Source organism: Globicephala melas, chromosome 19 (assembly GCF_963455315.2).
Source record: "Globicephala melas chromosome 19, mGloMel1.2, whole genome shotgun sequence".
NCBI classification, from domain to species: Eukaryota; Metazoa; Chordata; class Mammalia; order Artiodactyla; family Delphinidae; genus Globicephala; species Globicephala melas.
In genome coordinates, this window is record NC_083332.1 from 16075686 (window position 1) to 16097934 (window position 22249).

A 22249-nucleotide genomic window follows, 5' to 3' on the forward strand; every position below is an offset into this window, starting at 1 on the left:
GGGGAGCGCGCGCGCTGTCTGTCTCCGATGGAGGGCGGGTGCGCGGGCCCGGGTGTCGGCTGGGCGCGAGGTCGCCGTCGCCGCCAGCGCGGCCGCCGCACCGGCACCCGCCGGCGGGCCGCCCGAGTGGAACGCGGGCCCGGATGGAACGCCGGGGAACCCGGAGGAGGGGCTCTGGTCGCCGGGAACGAGGCAGGCGGCGGGGTTTGGAGACAGAAAAGTAGGTCGGGGGCGGGGGGAAGAGTGGATGGGGTGGAAGGGGAGAGGAGCGCGCACGCGCGCCCCCGGCGGCCGCGCTGTGGTGCGCGAAGGCGGGGGCCCGAGGCGCATGCGCACGTCTGGGCGGGTCCGGGGGCGCGCACGCAGGGCGGGGCGGAGCCAGCGTGGGGCACGTATTCCTGGCCGCCGAGAGACGGAGAAGGCAGAGCTGGTCCTTTCCTCCTGGGTCGGGACGCAAGTCCCAAGAGAGAACTGGACATGCGGCCTTTTGCAGACACACACAGCAGCTGTCCGGGCTCCCCACCTCGCGCAGCAAAACAAACGCTTTCCTCCAGACTTAGGACTTGTGATCATAAGTTTTATTAGTCTTAGGAGGAGAATATCAATAATTACTCAAATTTAAAAAAAAGTACAAAAGTTACATACAAAACGTTGAGATCAGACGACTAAACTTTCCCGACTCAGGCCCAAGTTCTGCAAGGGAAAAAGAAAGAAGGATGTGAGCTGGGGAGGACAGGAGAAGAGGGTCCAGGAAGGCTCTTAGAGCCAGGTAGGGCCGTTCACTCACCTTCTTAAGCCTCCGCTCCCGTGAGGCCTGGGAGTCAGTCTCAGAGTAAGGGGGAGGCGCTGGAGGGTAGTAGGCTTCCTCTTCTTCCTCCCTGTAAGGTCTCCTTCTCTCCGCTGGCCCCTTTTTCCGCAAGGCCTCTTCTAGTAGCTGCCCATCATATTGGGGGTCCCCAGACCTGGAGCCATCACCTGGAGGGTCCCGGGAGGGGTGGTAGCGGGCCCTAGGGTCAGCATGAGGGCGGCCTCTAGACCTGAAGTCATCATAGTAGGGATCCCGGGAGTGTGGGAAGTGCCTTGAGTCGTCTTGGTCTTGGTCTTGGTCGTAGAGGTCATCACGGCTGCGGCTTCGGGGGGGTGCACAGGCCCGGCCTCTCCTCCCACCACTTGGGGGAGACCTCCCTGATTCAGCGGAGCCCGGCCGGGCGAGGTCATCTAGAGCATCCACAGAACGGGCTCGGGGCCGCCCGGCCCCCCAGCCACTCCCTGGCCGGTCCAGGGGGGGCTCTTGTTCCCACCTCCTCGAACTCCGGGGGGAGTGGTGACCCCACCCCTCATCCCGGATCGGGGTGAGGGCAGGGCCCCGGGAAGGCCGGGATCTCCAGTCGTCCTCATGGAGGGAGGTGACTTCACTCATGGCTGTGGGAAGGAAGGTGTCACTGGTGGGAGGAGGTCAGGACCTAATGTCAGGAGCCCTGTGGTCCAGCAATGTCACCCACTTGGCTCATATACTCTCAAGGGGGCCCTAGGCTTTTCATCTATTTAGTGATGATCGTACACTTCACTGTGGCCATGGTAGGGAATGAGGGATTGTGTCCAGGATTTGGAGCAGGTATCAGGGAGTCATGTTTCCCCCAACCCCCGCAAGAATCCCTCAGACCCCAAGGCTCCTCACCTCGCTCTACACGGCCATTTGGCGGACCAGGTCGAGAAGAGTCAAAGTTGGCCAGCTCCTTCTCCATGTAGTACAGGACCCGCATGGAGTCGTCCTGCTGGTTGGCCTGAATCCTATAGCCACTACGGATTTCTGGGGACAGGAGTTGGAGGTGATCAGTTCCGGGAGGTTGGATGCTGACCCAGCCCCCTCCCCTATAGGCATGTCCAACCTCATAAGGATTGGTTCTCACCAGAGGTCACGTTGCTGTCTGTGTCACGAAGCAGGGGTACCTGGGAGCTGTGGCCACCAACTGGGGGAGACTGGCTGTCAGGAGGAAAACCCTGCATTCCCAGCCCCCAAGCCCCCCTTCCAGCCCCAGACCCCTTAGTGGCCAAATACCCAGCCTAGCCCCTGCCCCAGCTGCTCCTGGCTCCCCCCGACCTCACCTGAGCTATTCCTGTCGAAGTCTCCAGAGTACCCGTTGTACAGAGGGCCCATGGGAATCATGGCTGGGGTCTTGGCAGGGGAGAGGTGGGCATAGGTGCTGGGGGCGTAGATGCTTGGGACGCCTGAGGTGGCAGCTTTGCCTGCAGCATACACTGGGGAGGACACGCATAGCATGAGAAGGCCCCCAGGGGCCACATGCCTTCTTCCCACCCCACCTCCCGCCACCCCAGGCTGAGGAGCTTCCCTAGGTGCTTGGTTGGTTTCTGCAGGGTCCCTGAGGTTAGGGGACATCAGCTTCATGGAGTCCACACCTCCTGTGCCATGCCTCACAGAAGTTTCAGGATGGGGGGGTGCATATTGGCAGCCGGCGGCCCCGATCTGGTAGGCCAGTATGTTTTAGACAGTTTGATGGTTTGCCAACATCTGACAAGGTTTTACATCAAACTCTCCTGCCAGCTTATCACAAGATGCGGCCACCCTGGACCTGCATTCCTACAGAGCAACAGGGGCAGAGGCGCCCTATAGCCGGTAAACAAGTATTCCCTTTGGCAGCTGAGCCCTTGCTCTAGAAAAATGGATCATCTTGCAGGGGGAATCCCATGCCTACTCCCCTCTCACGCCTGCCCCGTCCTCCCCACAGGGTCTTGCAGACCCAAAGGTGATGGGACTCAGTCTGAGGCAGGATCTTGGGAGCCTCAGCGTTCACTTGCCTCAGCGAAGCAGCAAAGCGTCTCCTCTAGTGTTTCCCACTTGGGGGCCGCACCCACCCCGCCCCCGCCTGGTTCTAGGCTTGACAGCTCAAGGGCAAATCCTCCTCCTCTCCCTGCCACCTTCCTCCCCAGGCAAGAGGTTGGGTTCTGGTGGCTGCTTTGAGGCAAAAGTCATGGGCCTGGGCAAGTCACTTCCTCCCTGGGACTCCAACAGGAAGATGGAGTGGGGAGATGGGCTCAGAAAGCTCCCTTCACCTCTGATTCAGTTGGGAGGCAGAAGGCTCAGTGCTCAGCCCCACCCCACCCAGCCCTGAAGAAGCCCTTCGGCGGCTCAGCTGATGTGCCCTTTTATAATTAACTGTGGGAGCTGCTGCTCCAGGACAGCTCAGCAGGACTGTGGCTGTGACAGAAACGACAGGGCCTCCGGCAGGGAGTTAATGGGACCTCACTTTGGGGTAACAGGGTCTCAGGATGGAGGAAATGGGGCCCTGGGCCTGGCATTTGCAGTCCTGGTCCCAGCCTTAGTTAGTGGGGTAACTGCGAACTTGTTTGCAGCCCTTGAGGATTCCACGCGACCTGTGAAATGACCAACACCCACTGCCCGAGCAATAAGCAAGAAGCTCTCACTAAAAATGATGAGAGGGAGAGGGGATGGCCAGCACGGGCCTCCAGAGAGCAGTGGATTTCTTTTTTCAGGGCCGCGATGAAGCAGGTTGCCCACCGCTGAGTTCAGTGACCGTAAAGTTAGCCAGCATGGATTGAGATGCGGCCCCGTGCTGGGCCTGCATACACAGTGCTCCCTTGATGCTCACGACGCCCCCGTGACGGCAGGACCTTGCAGAGAAGGAAACCAGCTGCTCGTCTGAGGTCACGTGGTGTGAGTGGCAGGGCTGTGATTTACCAACGCTGACAGCAGCAAGGTCCAACAGCCAGTGGGCAGGGAACACTCTATGTAGGCCAAGCCCCGCAGTTAATGCGGGACACACCAGTTCACCGGATCCCAACTCACCCTGTACAGCGGGCTCTACCATGGCCCCATTTTACAGAGGAGGAAACTGGGGCTGAGAGGGGAGGTCATTCACTGGGCTTCCCAACAGGTAAGGTGTCCAGCCAGGACTCAAACCTCTACCTGCCCAAGCTTGCAACGACTGCCTATGATTTTACCTGGACCATGTTACACTGCAGTTATGGCACGTGGAAGCCTTAAATATATGGATGCCAACACACAGCCATCTGAGCTACATGGGTAATTCTTTCCACCACCTTGGCCTAGAAATCAGCGGGTGCCAGGAGAGGGGCAGGTCCGTCCCTCTTTTGGTCTCCCATAGTCTAGGTGCTCCTAACACGTAAAGTTATTTATTTCTATCTACCAACATCATCTGTTCATCAAGTAAAGATACGGTGAACTTGACAATGATGAAGGAAAAGGTGAGGTGTCCTCACTAAGAACTAGTAGGGAAGTGTGCTTTCATGGCCCACTTTCAATACAAGGAACAAAAGAGCAGATATGTCTGAATATAAGAAAGTAGCCAGTGTAAACTTCCATGTCAGAGTTGATGAAAATAGTCATGCGAACTTCCCAACAAGTGAGTGCAGAGGTGCTGGTTCACCCAGATGCTCTCTGGAAGGGAACCGGCAGTGCTGAGGTCCCTGAGGAAGGGGAACGGGGCAGCTAGAGGAGGGAGACTCTCTCTTCCTTTCCACCCCTGTTTTGTTTGCTGCTTCTCCCTCCATCTCTGGTCCCACATCTAATCCCAGGCCTGCAGGTGCCCACTCTGAGGCACTGGATGTGTCCTTAAACGGCATCCGTGAGAAATCCGGAGTGCTTGTGTGGATGTGGGTTGTTAAAAGATGCTTGAGTTTGCTGGGGCTGTCAACCTTGTTTGGTTTCTCACCTTTTTCACTTACATTTTGTTTTTATTTTTTTTTGGCCACCCCGCGTGTCATGTGGGATGTTAGTTCCCCAACCAGGGATCAAACATGTGCCCCCGGCAGTGGAAGCGTGGAGTCTTAACCACTGGACCACCAGGGAAGCCCCCAAGAATCTGTTTTTAAAGGGAGTTTTACTTTCCGGTGAATAATGTTTTGTACTATTTGAATTTTTTTTTTTTTTTTACCACGTGCATAAATTATACTTTCAAAAGCAAAGACTCAAAATAAATGAAAGGTGAAAAATAAGTGAAGAGCTGAAGTATGTAAATGATAATCTAAAACAGCAGGTCCTCCTTGGCCCACTTTCTCCCAAATTGCTCCCCTTAAAACCTCCAGACCGGGACTTCCCTGGTGGTCCAGTGGTTAAGACTTTGCCTTCCAATGCACAGAGTGCGGGTCGCGGATCTGAGGGCCCACATGCCTCAGGGCCAAAAACCTCCAGACCGGTGAGTGGCACCGTCCCGGGAGGCAGGCAGACGGCCACCTCCTCTCCTTGGACTCAGGAGGGAGGCCAAGCGGGGGCGGACAGGCGAGGGGCGAGGGACACTTACGGGCCTCTGGGCAGCAGCACTTTTCGGGGCAGCAGGGGCACCTGACGTAACAGCAGCAGGTGTGGGGGCAACACTGACACCAGCAGATGCCCAGCAGGAGGAAGACAAGGAAGGCAGCCAGGCAGACCACGACCACGAACAGCCAGTCTGCGGAGAGACAAGAGCCGGCCCTGAGCTGGGAGGCCGGGGAGGGCACAGGGATGCGGGCACCGGGGGCAGTGCGGAGTGAGGGTGGGGCAGGGGCCCTCTGCAGAGCTCTCCGGGAAGCTGCAGCTCTCGCTGGAGTCTCCGCACCAGGGGCTGGGGCGCAGCTGCAGAGGGACGCCCGCTCCTCTACAACACGGGCCGGCCCCAAAGTTAGGGAGCTCGCCCCAGGCTCATCTGGACGAGGCAGTGAACACAAGGCGACCCGGCCAGAGCAAGATAGGCTGTAGCCTTGAGAGAGGACAGAGAGCCAGCTGCCCAGATCCCGACCCCCAGAAGGGCACTGCAGGCACCAGTCACAGGAGCCCCCTGCCTACACCCCAGGCCCCTCGTCAGCCAGCCCAGCCCACCCCACGGCCCAGAGCCAGGTCACTAGATGCGCCGGAGTCGGAGTCAGGCGGCGTTTTTAGTGGGGTCTGAGTGAGCGGCGTTTAGGGCGGGGGAGAGTACTCGGACAGAAGCGGTAAGTGGTACATGGGGGACTCCACCCGCCCTACCTTCCATGGGCCCCGCCTGAAAACCGGGTAAGAGCTCAGCCACCCCAGAGGTCCTGCCTGGAGGGACAAAAGAGAGACAGATTATGCTGCCCCTGCCCTGAAGCCCAGCTCCGGGGTCATCAGGGTGGAGGTATGCCCTGCAGAAGAGGTGGGGTCGGTGGACTAGCAGGGTCCGAGCATGTGGTTCCTCCCCCATCCCCCCATCCTATGTGGGTGCTGTTTTCCAGAAGATTTCCATCACGTAATTCACTCACTCTCTCCCGCCATGGGGGATTCTATTGCCCAGAAGGGTTCCAGGATGTATCCCATGGGTTCTGAAGGATCGACCTTAGTTTGGGACTCCATCTCTTCCACACACACAGGTCCTATTGCCCCAAAGGGTTCCATCCCAGGTGAGAGGGGCAGTCCCTGTTCCACCAGGCACAAGAGGCACAGTAATGCTAGGGCCCATAGAAATGTTTTATTTTAAAATCTGAAGAAAAAAATACGACAATACTGAATATATAACAATGACTTGTCTTTATAACAACACAATCATAAAATGTGTTTTTTTAATCCAGAGGAAGAGGCCCTTGAAGGCGAAAGTGCCTACAACCCATAAAAGTCACAGTATGGCCCTGGTTCTCTGCCCACCGGGGTCCCCTACGCAAGCTTCATGGCACAGCTAGTGTCTCGTTTAGGTGCCACCCGGCACTCTGTGCCCCGCGAGTGCTGTATCTCAGGGGCATCGACACACCTGGCTGTACACCAACAAAGCTCTATCCAGAGCTCAGCACCCCATGCCACATGCCCCCAGAAGGTTCTAGCATATAAACCAGCGGTTCTCAAAGTGTGGTCCTGTCTGGGAGGCCAAGCCGCTCTCCTGATGACACTAAGCCATCGTTTGCCCTTCTCACTCTCCTTCGCCAGCGCTCTCCTGGTAACACTAAGCCATTGTTTGCCCTCCTCACTCTCCTTCGCCAGTAGAGGTGCAGGCAGGGGAGCTTTCCACAGGCTCCATCACATGTGATGATGTCATGTGCTCTGATGGTAATCGACTGTGTGCCGGATTCAATTTATAATATGTTAAACAACTATAAATATAACCCACAGAAACGTAAACAAAATTTCTTTGAGCTCCTCAATAATCTTTTACGTGGGTCCTGTGACTAAACTTGAGACATGCTGATGTAGATTGTGCATTTTACCAAAGAACACACAGATTTCTCTGGGTCACTGGTGCATGCATTCTGTCACCCAGACATGAACTCTGTTGCATGATCTGAGCACCCTGGGGCGTGCTCCCCCATCCTGTGCTCGTGCACACATGCGTCACCTTGCATCATGCATGTGATGATGGCAACATCTCACATAGAGCACACACCACGCGAGACTGTATGTGTCGGCTGAGAACAGAGCATCTGGCCAACGGCAGCATCCCTTCCACACATGGCGGGGGGGTGGGGGCTCACAGCCGGGCGGAGGCTGCTGGCGGGTACCCCAGCCTGCCCCTGAGCTTGTAGAGGCAGCCGAGCTTAAGGGGAGCAATAACTACACAAGCCACACAGTGCCATCCCAGCAGGGCAGAGGGCCGGCTTCCCGTGCTCTGGCAAGGGACTCCGGGGTGAGAGGTGGCTCTGGGGGTGGGGCAGAAGCCTCCTCTCAATTATATACGCCATCAACCCTCCTCGCTCACTGCCCATCAACTCTAACCGTTTCTGTATTTTTAAAAACGGAGACTGGGAAGAGGTAGAGTCCCCATTTCTCTCCACTCTTAGTTCTGGCTCTGGTTTATTTGAAATGTTGTGGCGGGCGAGGGGTCCCTACTCTGCCTGGGGTGCAGGGTACAAATGAGCCCAAGTGACTGGTGGTGCTGTGAGGGGAGAACAGAGCAGACGACAGAGCCCAGAGAGTGAGCCGGAGGGCAGAGAGCAGATACAGCAGTGGCAGAAGAAGCCCCCGACCCTGTCCCTCAGGGCCCAGCCCACTCACCGAGGACGATGAGCTCTGCGTAGGCCTCGTTGTTCCCCTGGAGGTCCTGGGCTGAGACCACAGAGCAGTAGTACACACCGCTGTCCCCCCAAGCCGTCTGTTCAAAGGTCAGGTCAGCATCTGCGTCAGGAGGAGACGCGTGAGGGCACCTCGGGGGAGGGGTGCCTGATGCCCGCAGCCCCTGCCATGAGCACATGGGGAAGGGGGCTGCAGACAGACGAGTGAAAATTGAATCACTCATACCAAGGGTGCTCTACCTTTTAGGCTTGGTTCTAAACACTTAATGCGGGGAATTTCAAGAAGGTTGTCAGATGGCGCTGTTACCTTCCCTGTCTTGTAGAGAAAAGAAAGAGGTCTGGTGAAATTACTGATGAGCTGTACAATTGTGGCAAAAACTGGGGTGGTGGGGCTGGGACGGTCTGACTCCAGAGCCAACACTTCAGACTTACGCCTTCCTCTGTCGCATGTCCCAAAGCAAAAGTCGACTCCCCAAGACACGACCCACCACAGAGCCTAGTGCAGACCCAGGGGCCTGGGGCCTGGATAAGGAAGCAAAGATAAACAGGCCAGATTCCAGGAATCAGGAGTCACGCAGGCATGAGAAGGCGGGGATGTGAGGGAGAGACTTAGACTAGTCTCTTAGACTAGTTCCCTCGTCCTCCGGCCACCATTGGCACCCCGCTTCCAGGTCAGGCCCAGGGCTTGGGGACGCTCTGTGAAGCAGCCCGGGGCAAGGAGCCTGTTAATTACACCAGAAAAGAAAGTGTTTCGGCACATCCAGTTTCCTCTCTGCTCCTCAGGCCCTAATTAGTTAAATCCCTCCAGCCATTCACCAGGGCAGGACAGGGTGTGAGATGGGGCTGCGGGGCAACTCCACCTTAGGCCCCCCGGGAGGACAGGAGGTAGGAACAGGCCAGAGACAGCACCCCCAGAGGCCCACAGCCTTTCTCCCCAGCTGCTCTGGCTCCCTCAGACCTGCCTACCACCTTGCCCCACGGACCCCTGCCCTTCCCCAGGACAGTTCCGAGGGCAGCCACTGCGTGCGCCCCAGTCCACAGCACCTGGGCATCAGTCAACTGCCAAAGGAACGAAAGACCCGGAGCCTCCTTCATTCTTCGGAAGGAAGCCCTCACATCCATAGAAAAACCTCCTCTCGATGTCTATCTACACCATTCCAATCGCCTCACCCTGGCTCACAAGGCCCTTGCAGTGACACACGGCCACTGGTCACCACACCAGCCTCATCCCCCCAACTCTCCCTCACTCACTAGACTCCAGACACACTGGCCGCCTCACTGTCCCCCCACGTGCTGGGCTCACAACTGCCTCAGCCTGCACTCCTGCTGTTCCCTCTGCCTGGCTCTGTGTTCACAGACCCTCGGGGGGCTGGTTCCATCCTGCTGGCACAGCTCCCCTGCCAGACTGCCTAATTGTATCAGCCAGCTTAGGGGCTGACTGGCCATGATCCCATCTCCAGGAGGAAGCGGGCTCCAGGCAAGCAGAGCCTGGTCTGTCCTGGTCGCTGCTGAGTCCTCCGGGGCCTGGCCAGGATCTGGGAACGAACCCCTTCCCTCCGCATGCTGACCTTCCTTAGTGCTCTGGGCATGTGGCTATATCCGAATAGGCGCCCGATAGTCATTCAATATGCGACACACGATTACTGAATGCATCTGATGATGTTCCAGGCAGTAAGTGAGGCACCTGGTGGACTGAAGAGCAACGGTTCTCAAAGTGGGATCCGTGGGACCCAGGGTTCCGCCAGGCCTTTGCAGGGGATCCCTGAGGTCAAAGTTATTTTCATAATAATCGTAAGATATTTGCCTTTTTCACTTAATCTCATGAGTGTAGTGCAGAGCTTTCCAGAGGCTGCACGTGTGTGTTATCACAATACATCAAACGCAGAAGCAGCTTTGAGAAGCCAGCTTCTATTCAGCCAGACTCTGAGATGTGCAAAAACATAAAATCAATGCCATACATTTTCATTAGAGTTTTTCATTTGGAAAATACGGTTATTTTTTCATAAAAGTATGTTATTTATACTAATCTATAGTTTATTATCATCATTTAAAAAAGTTTTTTATCTTCTCAGTATATTTTTTCATAAAAGTATGTTATTTATACTAATCTATAGAGTTCATTATCATCATAAAAAAATTTTTTTATCTTCTCAGTTTTCTAGCTGTAAAAACAAAGCTCTTTGAGGACCTCAGTAATTAAGAGTGTAAGGAGGCCCTAAGACCCACACGTTTGAGAACCACTGCTGTAGAGGACAGGTATGAACCCCTGCCCTTACACGGCTCAGATCCTAACTGGGAAAGAGTGACAAATAAAAAATTTAAACATATCGAGGATCAGATGGTGATAGCAGTAATAGAAGGCAGACAGGAAGTGCCTCTGTTGTAGAGGTGGGGACCGTGCAGAGTTTAAGTGACCCGAAAGGTAGGGTGACCCTGGGCGCAGACACTCCTTCGTGGTCACGTATCCAGCCCCCAGTTATTGATCTCTTACTATGTGCTGGGTCCCTCTGCCTATGTTCTTTCATGGAATTATCCTAAAACTCTAACCTACATTCTCCCAAATCCTCCAGATTCTCCATAACACCCTCTTGGCCCATCATTTTTTCCACTTGTATCTTTAAATCAGACTCTACAAATGCCTCTCCAAAACCAGAACCCAAGAGGAGGGCCCCGCCCAAAGCTGGAGGGGGGCGGGAAGGCAGCCCCTAGGCCAGCAAGAGCTCCTAGGCCAGAAGCTAAACTCTGGGCTCCTGCGGGCCGGATCTGGGTCTCAATGCGTTTTGTTTGGCCTGCACAATGTTTTCAAAACCCATGAAAAATACCACTTTCCGGCTTCTTTTGATCAGTTCTAAGGCCTGGGCCCACCTCCTTCCTGCAAGGCGCACCCTGTTCCCAGTCTATGTCTGGTCCTGACATCACCTGGGCTGGGCATTGCTCTAATTGTTTTAGGTGCAAGGAGAAAATGCCGGGCCTCCAATTGGGAACAGGAGCTGGGCTTTCCTCCACCTCCCTGGGCCTCTAATTCCTCATCTGCACACAGCAGAGGCGGCCCTGGTGATCTCAGGAGGGGGTCCCATGAGCTCTCAGGTCCAGTGCTACTGAGTTGGGGGCACATGGGCCCCAAGCAGCCTGAAGAGGTAGAAACAGGGCCCCAATCCAGGCGCCCACATCACCCAAAGGACGGAAGAACGGAAGAGGAAGCGGGACCCACCCAAGCTGAGGGACACTGCTCTGGTTTTCCCAGGATGACTTTCACTTTTAAAACCTGGGCTGTTGGTGACCCTAGGAATTCCAAAGAGAACTCTGCTTTTCTCCATCCTCAAGGCTGAAATGGAGGAAGCTCCCATGGCTACTGGGCTTCCTGAAAGGACATACACACAATGGATGTTTACAAATCATGGCCTATATCAAACATGGGCCCAGGTCAAGGCAACTTGAAAGACCTGGGCCTGTGGGGCCTCTGGAGCAGGAAGAATCTGCCCCAGATAGAGCCTGAAGGTCACTTGAGTTCTGGACTCAGCAAATGGGGCACAGTTCCAGCCAGTCTTCAAGGGCACTCTCAGGACTGAAGCTGTCCTGACAGGGCTGTCCGGTCATAACCTGGTCCAGGCTGGAGAAGTCCCTGGATTATGGGGTAGGGGCCTACGCAGGTTGAACCCGCAAGAAGCCGTTTATCCACAAGAACAGGAGGAGGCTTTGGGCTCGCTGCCCGTGGAAATTCAGAGCCAGCAGGGCCAGTCCCTCCCCAAAACAAGACTGACACGCTGGGTCCCTGCCCATGGTCTAGACAGAGGGTGGGGAGGACTGTGTTCCAAGGCCTGGTCTCTTGGAGTTGGTAAAGGGATGCCCCCTTCCCTCCTCGGCCCCCATGCCCATGATTGAAACTCTAATCCTTGTTGAAGCAGGTGAGCCTTCGTCCCTCACCCACTGCTGCCCATCACCCTCCTCTCTGACGGCTAGATTCTTTAGGGCACAGTCCCAGTTCCTCTTCAAATCATATCTGCAGCGGTTTTGAGGGGTGAGCCCCGAGTCATTATCACATATCACCCAGGTCTGTTTTCTTTGTAGCACTTTGCAGGACTCTCTGAAATTCTCTTAGTCCTTCTTTATCTGCTTGTTTGTTGCCTGTCTCATCCCACGAGAACATCACCTCCTTGAGGACAGGGATCTTGGCTGCCCTGATCACCCCTGTAGCCCCAGCACTGATTACCATAGCTTCTGACACTTAGAAGATGTCCCATAAATACCAAATAAATGGATAAATGAATGAACGGCTTCCCCACTGCCCTTTACCCGGTTCCAACAGGCACCTCCTATCAGCAGCTAGCATTATGGTGAAGGACAAGGGTTCTCAGTGCTGCCTGATTCAAATCCCAGCTCCAGCCCTTCACTGGCTGTGCACCAAGACAAGCTACTTTATCTCTCTGTGCCTCAGCTGTCCTGAGTGTAAAATGTGGGCATAAAGCACCTGGCAAGTTGTAGGCTTTCTCCATTAAAATCCCTCACCCCTTTGGTTCACTCCTGTTACCTCCTCAGTGAGTTCTTTGCTGAACTCCCTGGGCAAGCAAAGGGGTTATTAGCTTGAAGACTAGACCCAAAGTGTCTGACTTAGACTCCCACCAGCTGTGTGACCTTGTGCAAGTCACTTGACCTCTCTGGGTCTCTGTAAAATGACAATAACAGAATCTACCCACTCAATTATTGTGGTCTAAATGAGTTAATCCATGTCAAACTGGATTAGAGCCCGGCACACAGGAGGCTCTTTAAGAGTTGTTACTTATATAAATTCTACTTATTATTGCTGATGCTACTAGTATTATTATAGAACCCCGCCTCTCTCTCCATTACCCACTTTTCTTTATCTTCAAGCACTTGATAGTATGTGTTGTGTTTATCTTATTTGTCTCCCTCACTGGAATTCAAGCTCCAGGAGGGAAGGGATTTGATGATTTTGTTTACTGCTGTATATCCAAGGCCTCAAACGGTGCCTGGTATATGTCAGGTGCTCAATAAACCTTTGCTGTTAAATAAAGGAATGGACGGATGGGTAGAAGAAAGGATCCCTCCCTCTGTCAATCCTTTCAGACACTGGCGCTGACGAACTTCCAGGTGGGGACTCCAGGTTGGACATGAGGAAGCCAGCACCACCACCCAGTCCAGCCCCAGCCCACCCCCTGCCTCCCCCCTCCCCACCCCACGTACTTCCTGTGATGGTGATCCTCCGGCCCTGGTAGTAGTCTCCCAGGGTCACGGCATTGCCCTGTTTGGTGGCCACAACCCTGACGGTGCGCACGCTGTCCTGGCACTCCACGTAGGGGTTGTAGCCCGGATTACCAGCCGCCAGCTGGGCGTTAAGCTGGTTGTCAACACTGGCTGGGGAGAAGGCGTCAGCAAGGCGGTCCCGGCAGAAAGACTTGTACTTCCAGATCACGATGGGCGCCGTGGGGGTCGTGGTCGACTGGTAGGAGCAGGGCAGGGTCACGGGTTGGAATAGGATCACCACGTGGTAGGGGTCTGTCACAGTCACCTGTATGGCGCTGGCAGGGGCTGAGGGCAAGGAGAGTCAGCAGAGGGACCGCTGTGAGCTCAAGGAGGTGCTTCAGCAGGAAGGAGCAACATTACTTGTCACCAGCTTGACATTCACAAGTGTACGGTTTTACAAAGCGCCTGGCACACGTTGTTCCTTAATCCCCAAGACCGGTGAGATGGCTCCGATAATCATGCCCATTTTACAGACCCAGGGGGCTGAAGCGGCCGGAGCAAGGTCACATTGGCCAGATTTCTTGGAACATCCTGTCCACCCCTCTTCCCAGAGTGTGACCTCGGAACCGCCCTTGCCCCCTCTTCCCTTGCCCATTCTGTCATGGAAAGGGCCTCTCTGTGGCCCGTGCAGGCAAGCCCAAATGGCCCCCCACAAAGCCCACAGTGCTCAAGGCCCCCCTTCAAAAACAACCACCAAGTGTTCCAAGTTACTCCGGGTTCTGTGAATTTGGAGGGGGGGATTTTGGAGTTGTTTGGACTGCTTTGCATACAATGGTTAAAGCCCCCCTGTAATGTCTCCACCAGCCTCCCACCTCAGCCCACCCAAAAGCATCTCAAATGAACACGCCCAAAGTGCCTGCTGAAAAGTAAAGTACCTCTGATACCCCCACCCAAACAAACATCAGATCCAGCAGAAGATGGTTTCCAAACAAGTCCTTGAGTCCCTTCCACCAGACTCCTACGCACAGATACTTCGGACATGGTTGGGTTGGGGGGTGGGGAGTTTCCAATACCGCACCCACCCAATGCCTGGGCGCTGTTTCTTGATCTCTCCCCCTAGGAATCTTCTACTCCAACGCTCAAGTGCCTTCTCCCCGTTACCCCAAGACTTAGAAATCTCGGCGGGCTACCGAGTCCTCATCCCGGCCTTTCCCAGTGATCGGTGGTCCTTCACCCCTACCCCACAAAGGGTCCCATTCTCCTTGCCGCTCCCGGATTCGCTGTCCCGGGAGTTTCACTTCCTGCTATCTCTGAACAAGGGCCGGGGAGCGCTCTCAGGCACGAATAGAGAATTCCTCTCTGGCACACAAGGGATCTCCGGAGACTTAGGGATCAGGAGGTCTTAGTCTCTGTGCTCCCCCTCCCCCAGTTCTCCTGCCTCCTGGGCAGTGGAGAACTCCATCCATCGCCCTTCTACAGTGCCCTCCCGCCGTTCCGCGGCACCAGGGACCCCGCTCTCCGTACCTGTGCACAAGGTGCTGAGAAAGAGCCACACGAAGACGACAGTACCCCAGCCCGGGGTGGCCGGGCAGGAGCCCAGCCGCCCCCAGAAGGGCCGGCGGGCCAAAGGCGCCATCTCGCCGGTCTGGGCGAGTTGGGCCCGAGCGTCCCCTCCCAGGTACCCGGAGGGTAGGGGGCGCGGCGCGCACCAAGACGGGGAGGGGTGCCTGCTCCTCCCCTTCCTCCTTCCGTTCCTTGTTCCTATTCCAAGCCCACCCTGTTCTAGGATTTTAACTAGAGGACATATCGTGGACGAAGAGCATGCTTCCAGCTTTCGGGGAGAAACTTGCTTGACCCGCTGTGGATCTCCGAGCCACTCCACCCCCCGTGGCTCTGGGGAATGGATCGGCCCAGGTACACAGGGTGAGAACACAGGGCAGGGCTAGGGGGTGGGCGGCGGGGAGGGGCTCCTCCACCTCCCTCCCCGGAAGTGGGCTGACCCAGGTGCGTTCCGGCCCCCGAGGGTCGCAACCAAGTGACCAGCCTGCCGGGAGGGCGCCTGCGCCTGCAGACTAGGGATCCCGTCCGGCCCCCTTCTGCTCAGGTCATGCCGCGCGGGGTGTGAATCACCGAGAATCGAGACTCAACTGGAGTGATTCACCTGTTGAGGGAGGCGGGCGCCGCCGCGCACCTGTTCCCTCTCCGCCCACACCCCTCTCCCCACCTGGCGATGGACCCGCCTAGGTACACCCTGCGGGGAGGGGCGAGTCTAAGCGTGCCTTGGGCTGGAAGAAGCTTGCTTTTAGCGCCTGATTTTTCCGGTAGACCTCGGGGTCCTCGCGTTCGGCTGGACTGAGGCGATGCGGTCCTCGCGCGCTTTACACTTAGGCGATATAAAGAACCAAGCGAAGTTTTCGGAAACCAAGTGTGCCTCCTTAGGGATGCCCGAGGGGAGTGGGGCCCAGGAAAAGTTGTAATTCTACTTTGGAAGTTTTCTCCGCCTCCCCGCCCCCCACAATTCCTAACTTTTGGTTTGGCCCCCGGGCGTTCATCGCCCCAGGTCTGGCCTCCGGAAACTATGGCTCTTAAAGGGGCCGAGCGGAGGCGCAGGACTAGGGACGGTTTCCGCCTAAGGATTCGTAGGGAGCGGGGCCACCTGCGTCGAGGGCGGGGTGGGGCGAGGCCAGGCACCCGGAACGCGAGGCGCTCTACGCGGCTCTGCTGTCCTCCGATGGCGGCTAGGGGAAGTGCATCCTGGGGAACTCTGGGAGCTTCTGAGGAGTCCCCCCGGAGGTCGCAAACTGGTTACTGGCTGGCGGGTTACGTACCCAGGGATGTTTTGTTCGACCGCATCCTGTTAAAACCCAAGTTGGATCATGCCCCTCTGCTCAAAACCTTCCCGTGTCTCCCCCTCCCAGCAGAAATCAAAATACTGGGAAGTGGCCTGAGCCCTCTCTGACGTCACCACTCTCCCCCTGGCTTACTCAACTGGCCAACTCAGCGTTTGGGAATGTGCCTCTCACCCTCTCACTTAAGGCCTCTTGCCCTCACTACTTCGTCTGCGGGAACACCCGTCCCTCAGATGGCCACCTGATCCTCCCCTCCTTTAGGGCTTTACTTAAAGGTCATCTTTGCAGTGACACCTTCCCTGACCACTTTTTATAAAATTTCAACCAGGTCACATTCCCCCCCCGCCCCCTCCCCCCTCCCCCCCCCCCCCCCCGCACACACACTTTTTTGTTGTGGTAAAGTATACATACCATAATAGTAATCATTTTAACCATTTGCAAGTATACAATTCAGCGGCAGTAATTACATTCACATGGTTGTGTACTCATCACCACTATCTAATCTTTTTCATCATCCCCAGTATAGACTCTACTTATTAAACAATAATTCCCCATTCCCACCTGCCCCCAGCACCTGGTAACCTCTTTTCTACTTTCTTTCTCTATCAAATTGCCTATTCTAGGTACCTCATTTAAGTGGAATCATATGACATTTGTCTTCTGTGTCTGGCTTATTTCACTACACATGTTTTCAAGGTCCATCCACATTGTAGCATATATAGCAATCAAAATTTCTGTCCTTTTTATGGCTGAAATAGTATTTCATTTTATGTATATACCACATTATGTGTATCCATTTATCTGTTAGATCCTTGAGTTGTTTCCACCTTTTAGTTATTGTAAATAACGCTGCTGTGAACATTGGTGTACAGATACTTGTTTTCAATCCTTTTGGATATATACCTAGGAGGGGAATTACTAGGTCATATTGTAGTTCTAGTTTTAAACTTGAGGAATTGCCAAATTGTTTTCCATATCGATGCACCTTTTGTATTCCCACCAGCAATGCACAAGGGTTCACACCTCACCAACACTTATTTTTTTCTGTTTTCTTGATTATAGCCATCCTAGTTGGTGTGAAGTGGCATCTCATCAGGGTTTTGATTTGCATTTCCCTAGTGACTAATGATATTGAGCATCTTTTCATCTACTTCTTGACCATTTGTGTATCTTCTTTGGAGAAATGTCTATTCAAACGTTTGCGCATTTTTGAATTGCGTTGTTTTGTTCTCTGCTGTTGAATTGTAGTTCTTTTTATATTCTGAATATTAATCCCTTGTCAGATATATAATTTGCAAATATTTTTTCCTGTCCTGTCGATTGTTTTTTCACTTTCTTGATAGTGTCCTTTGATTCACGAAAGTTCTTAATTTGATGAAGCTCAGTTTATCTATTTTTTCTTTTGTTGCCTGTGCTTTTGGTGTCATATCTATGAAAATGTTGCCATATCCAGGGTCATAAAGATTTTCTCCAGTGCTTTCTTCTAAGACCTTAATAGTTTTAGCTCTTAAGTTAGGTCTTTGATCAATTTTGAGATATTTTTTGTATATGGTATAAGGTAAGGGTCCACCTTAATTCTTTTGTATGTGGTTATCCAGTTTTTCCATCACCATCTGTTGAAAAGACTGTCCTTTACCCACTAATTGATCTTGACACCCTTGTCAAAAATCAATTGACTGTATATGTAAGGGTTTATTTCTGGGTTTTCTATTCTATTACATTGGTCTATATGTACCCTTATGCCAGTACCATACTGTTTTAATTACTGTAGCTTTGTAGTAAATTTGAAGTTGAGAAGTGTGAGTCCTTCAACTTTATTCTTCTTTTTCAAGATTGTTTTGGCTGTGCAGGGCCCAGTGCAATTCTATATGAAAGATTTGCTTCCATTTCTTTGAAAAAGGCTGTTGGAAGTTTGGTAGGCACTGTGTTGAATCTGCAGATTGCTTGGGTGGTATTGACATCATAACAATTTTAAGTCTTTCTATTCATGAACACAGAATGTCTTTCCATTTATTTAGATATTCTTTAATTTTTGTTAGCAATCTTTTGTAGCTTCAGCATACAAGTCTTTCACCTACTTGGTTAGGTTTCTTCCTAAGTATTTAATTCTTTTGGATGTGATTGTAAAATGAAATTGTTCTCTTAATTTCCTCTTGGTATTGTTCAATGTTGGTGTATAGCAACACAATGGATTTTTCAGTGTTAATCTTGTACCCTGCAACTTTGCTGAGTTTGCTTATTAGTGGATTCTTTTTGATTTCCTATATGTAGGATCATGTCATCTGAGATTAGGCATAGTTTTACCCCTTCCTTTCCAATTTGGGTGCCTTTTACTTCTTTTTCTTGTTTGATTGCTGTGGGTAGGACTTCCAGTACAAAGTTGAATAGCAGTGGTGAAAGTAGACATCTTTGTCTTTTTCGTGGAGGAGGAGAGCATTCAATCTTTAACCATTGAGAATGATATTAGAAGTGGGGTTTGTTTTGTTTTGTTTTTTTATAATACCCTTTATCATGTTGAGGAATTTCCCCTCTCTTCTTAGTTTCCAGGAGTTTTTGTCATGAAAGAGTGTTGGATTTTGTCAAATGCCTTTTCTGTATCAGTTGAGATGATCACATGATTTTCCTCCTTCATTCTATCAACATGATGTATTACATTGGTTGATTTCCTTATGTTGAATCACCATTCATGCATAAATCTCCCTTGGTCATGACTTCTGCCATTTTGCTATTTGTTTTCTATATGCCTTATAGCTTTTTTGCCCCTCATTTTCCCCATTACTCCCTTGTTTTGTTTAGTTAATGTTTTTGTAGTGAAATATTTTGATTCCCTTCTCATTTCCTATTGCGTATATTTTATGGCTATTTCCTTTGTGGTTACCGTGGGGATTACATGAAGCTATAACACTTCAATATGAATTTATACCTGGTTAACATAATTTTTTAATTATTTATTTATTTTTGGCTGCATTGGGTCTTTGTTGCTGCTGCAGGCTTTCTGTAGTTGCGGTGAGTGGGGACCACTCTTCGTTGCAGTGCGCAGGCTTCTCATTGCAGTGGCTTCTCTTGTTGCCGAGCACCGGCCCTAGATGCGTGGACTTCAGTAGTTGTGGCACACAGACTCAGTAGTTGTGGCTTGTGGGCTCTAGAATGCAGGCTCAGTAGTTGTGGTGCATCGGCTTAGTTGCTCCATGGCATGTGGGATCTTCCCGGACCAGGGCTGAAACCTGTGTCACCTGCATTGACAGGCGGATTCTTAACCACTGTGCCACCAGGGAAGCCCTATACCTGATTAACTTTAATAGCATGTAAAAACGCTGCTCCTATACCTCTCCATTACCTCCTTTTTATTATTGAGGTCACAAATTACACCTTTATACATTGTTTTTCCAGTAACAAAGGTTAATAATTATTTTTATGTCTTTTCTTTTAAGTCATGTAGAAAATTAAAATTGAATTTTAGTACAATAATACTAGCTTTTATAATTGCCCATGTATTTATCTTTACTGGAGATTTTTATTTCTTCATACAGTTTCAAGTTACTGTGCAGCATCCTTTCATTTCAACCTAAAGGACTCTCTTTTGCATTTCTTGCAGGGTAGGTCTAATGGTAACAAACTCCCTAAGCTTTTGCTTATTTGGATGTGTTTTCATTTCTCCCTCATTGTTGAAGGGCAATTTTGCCAGTTATGGAATTCCTGGTTGAAAATTTTTTTCTTTTAGCACTTTGAATAATTCAACCCATTGCCTTCTGGCTTCCAAGTTTTCTGATGAGAAATCAGCTGATACTCTTAATAAGGATCCCTTTATGTGACAGGTCGCCTCTATCTTGCTGCTTTCAAAATTGTCTTTTTTTTTTTTTTTTTTTTGCGGTACGCGGGCCTCTCACTGTTGTGGCCTCTCCCGTTGCGGAGCACAGGCTCCGGACGTGCAGGCTCAGCAGCCATGGCTCACGGGCCTAGCCGCTCTGCAGCATGTGGGATCTTCCCAGACTGGAGCATGAACCTGCATCCCCTGCATCGGCAGGCGGACTCTCAACCACTGCGCCACCAGGGAAGCCCCAAGATTGTCTTTTTGTCTTTGGCTTTCAGCAGTTTCATTATAATGTGTCTTGGTGTGGATCTTTTTGTGTTTATCCTATTAGAGTTTGGTAAGCTTCTTGGATTTGTAGATTTGTGTCTTTCATCAAATTTGGGAGGTTTTCAGCCATTATTTCTTCAAATGTAGTTCTTTCTGTGGCTTTCTCTCTCTCATCGCCCTCTGGGACTCTCACAATATGTATGTGGTTCCACTTTATGGTGTTCCACAGGTCCCTTAGGTTCTGCTCACTTTTTCTCAACCTTTTTTTCTTTCTGCTCCTCAGACTCAGTAATTTCAATTGTCCTGCGTTCATGTTCATTGATTGCGTCTTCTGCCTGTTCACATCTGCTTTTGAACTCCTGTAGTGAATTTTTTCATTTTAGTAATTGTATTTTTCAGCTCCAGAATATCTTGTTGGTTTCTTTTTATATTTTTTACCTCTTTATTCATATTCTTATTTTGTTCATACATCATTTTGCTGTATTTTTCCATGTCTTTGTTAGCTTTTTGAGCATTTTATGACAGTTTACATCTTTGTCTAGTGTGTCGGCCGCCTGGGCTTCCTCAGGGATGTTTGTTTGTTTTCCTTTGAATGGGTTACTTTCCTGTTTCTTTATGCCTTGTGATTTTCTGTTGAAAATGGACATTTAAATCTTATAAGTGGTAACTCTAGAAATCATATTTTCCCCCTTCCCAGGGTGTGTTGGGGGTTGTTATTGTTGTAGACTATGTCTGTGCTGGGGATCAGCTTGAGGTGAAAGCTTAAGGTCATCTCAGATCTTTTCTGAGCTCACATCTTTCTCTGGGTTTGTGCAATGACTTTCTAAATCCCCTCATATTGTGTGTGTATCAGTTGTTTTTGAAAGTCCTAATCCCTAAATGTCTTGCTCCCAATAGGGGGGGAAGGGGAGAAAACCCAACTGTCCCTTTAAATCTCTGGGAAGCCACTTTAGCCAGTGGGGGTTGAAAAAATGATGACCTGCCTCTGTGTCTGTACATCTGTGATCAGAAGCCGTAATCTGCAATCAGAACACAGAACCCTGATATTTGGAGGACAAGGTCCTTATTGCCCATCCCTCAATAATAACACCACCTGAGCACTTTATATACAGCATCTCAACCAATCCTCATAACAGCGCTGTGCAGCCAGTACCATTGAAATCCCTATTTTGAAAATGAGGAAACTGAGGTTCACAGAGAGAAAGCCATTAGACCAGACCTTCATTTCAGGAAGAGGCTTCATTGCAGTTCCATAAAATATGTGAGAAAGAAAAACAGCCCTTGGTATCTGGGAGCTGACCTGACACAAATAACGGGGTATTGGTATTTCTAGGAGCCAGCCTAGAGTTCACAGCTAGGTCACTGAACATAAACAATTTCATAGAACGCCAACATCACACAAAGTCTCTCTGTGACTGTGATGAACCAAGACAAAAACAAGACCACTCCATAATCACGTCTGAACACAGACAAACAGAAACACTGTCCAAGCCACAAAAGACTAAACATCTCCCTCTCCCATTCTTCTCACCTTCCAGATAAGATAGAATTACTCTCACTTCCTGACAGCACCCCATTCAGAGAAAATCTCCACTTCCTTGAACTTATCCCCAAATCACATAAGACAAGCCCAAATTCTGTAAATCTGTTCTCACACTTTCTTACTGAAATGTTGTACCATTCTTATGGTGTGCACCTTCCCTCACTGCAGTTAGTCAACAAATCCAACTTTGTTGAACCACAAGTGTGTTCCTAGTCTTTGGCTGAAGTGCACTGGCACCTGCCAAATGTGTACCCATCTCAAGGCCTTTGCATGTGCTGTGTGCTTAGTCCAGACTTTGCTTCCTCTGGCTCATCTTATGTAGTCTGCTCAAATGTCACTTTTTTTAGAGAGCCCTTCTCTCTCCATCCCATTTAAAATAGTCACTGTATTAGTTTGCTAGGGCTGCCATAATAAATGCAGCCATAACAAATGACTGGATGACTTAAACAACGGAAATTTGTTTCTTCACAGTTCTGGAGGCTGGAAGTCCAAGATCAAGGTGTTGGCAGGGTTAATGGCCTGCAAACAAAAGTAATGTAGATCCCTCCCAGGTCAAAGCATTTGACTATCCTTCCTTATTCCATAGCA

The 22249-nt window shown here is 51.5% G+C and overlaps 1 protein-coding gene and 1 long non-coding RNA gene across 4 annotated transcripts; one reads left to right on the forward strand and one right to left on the reverse strand.

The window, feature by feature from the left end:
• The first annotated feature begins 55 nt into the window (after positions 1 to 55).
• LOC132593917 (uncharacterized) lies at positions 56 to 8850 on the forward strand. The gene is made up of 3 exons (XR_009560013.1): positions 56 to 220; positions 2564 to 2635; positions 3514 to 8850. It is a non-coding gene; the product is annotated as an uncharacterized lncRNA (long non-coding RNA).
• On the reverse strand, positions 563 to 15096 carry LSR (lipolysis stimulated lipoprotein receptor). Of its 3 annotated transcripts, XM_060288820.1 has the most exons (10): positions 14716 to 15096; positions 13192 to 13536; positions 7973 to 8092; positions 6002 to 6058; positions 5301 to 5447; positions 2107 to 2259; positions 1911 to 1970; positions 1679 to 1810; positions 788 to 1422; positions 563 to 693 (listed from the first exon to the last, which is right to left on the reverse strand). In XM_060288820.1, exons 1-10 carry the CDS (start codon positions 14825 to 14827, stop codon positions 658 to 660), a joined length of 1797 nt encoding a protein of 598 aa, XP_060144803.1. In that variant the 5' UTR covers positions 14828 to 15096; the 3' UTR covers positions 563 to 657. The 3 variants fall into 3 exon arrangements, with proteins under 3 accessions (XP_060144803.1, XP_030730517.1, XP_069900294.1); XM_030874657.2 differs by lacking the exon at positions 6002 to 6058; XM_070044193.1 differs by lacking the exons at positions 5301 to 5447; positions 6002 to 6058 and having other exon boundaries at positions 14716 to 14958.
• Positions 15097 to 22249: the final 7153 nt, after the last annotated feature.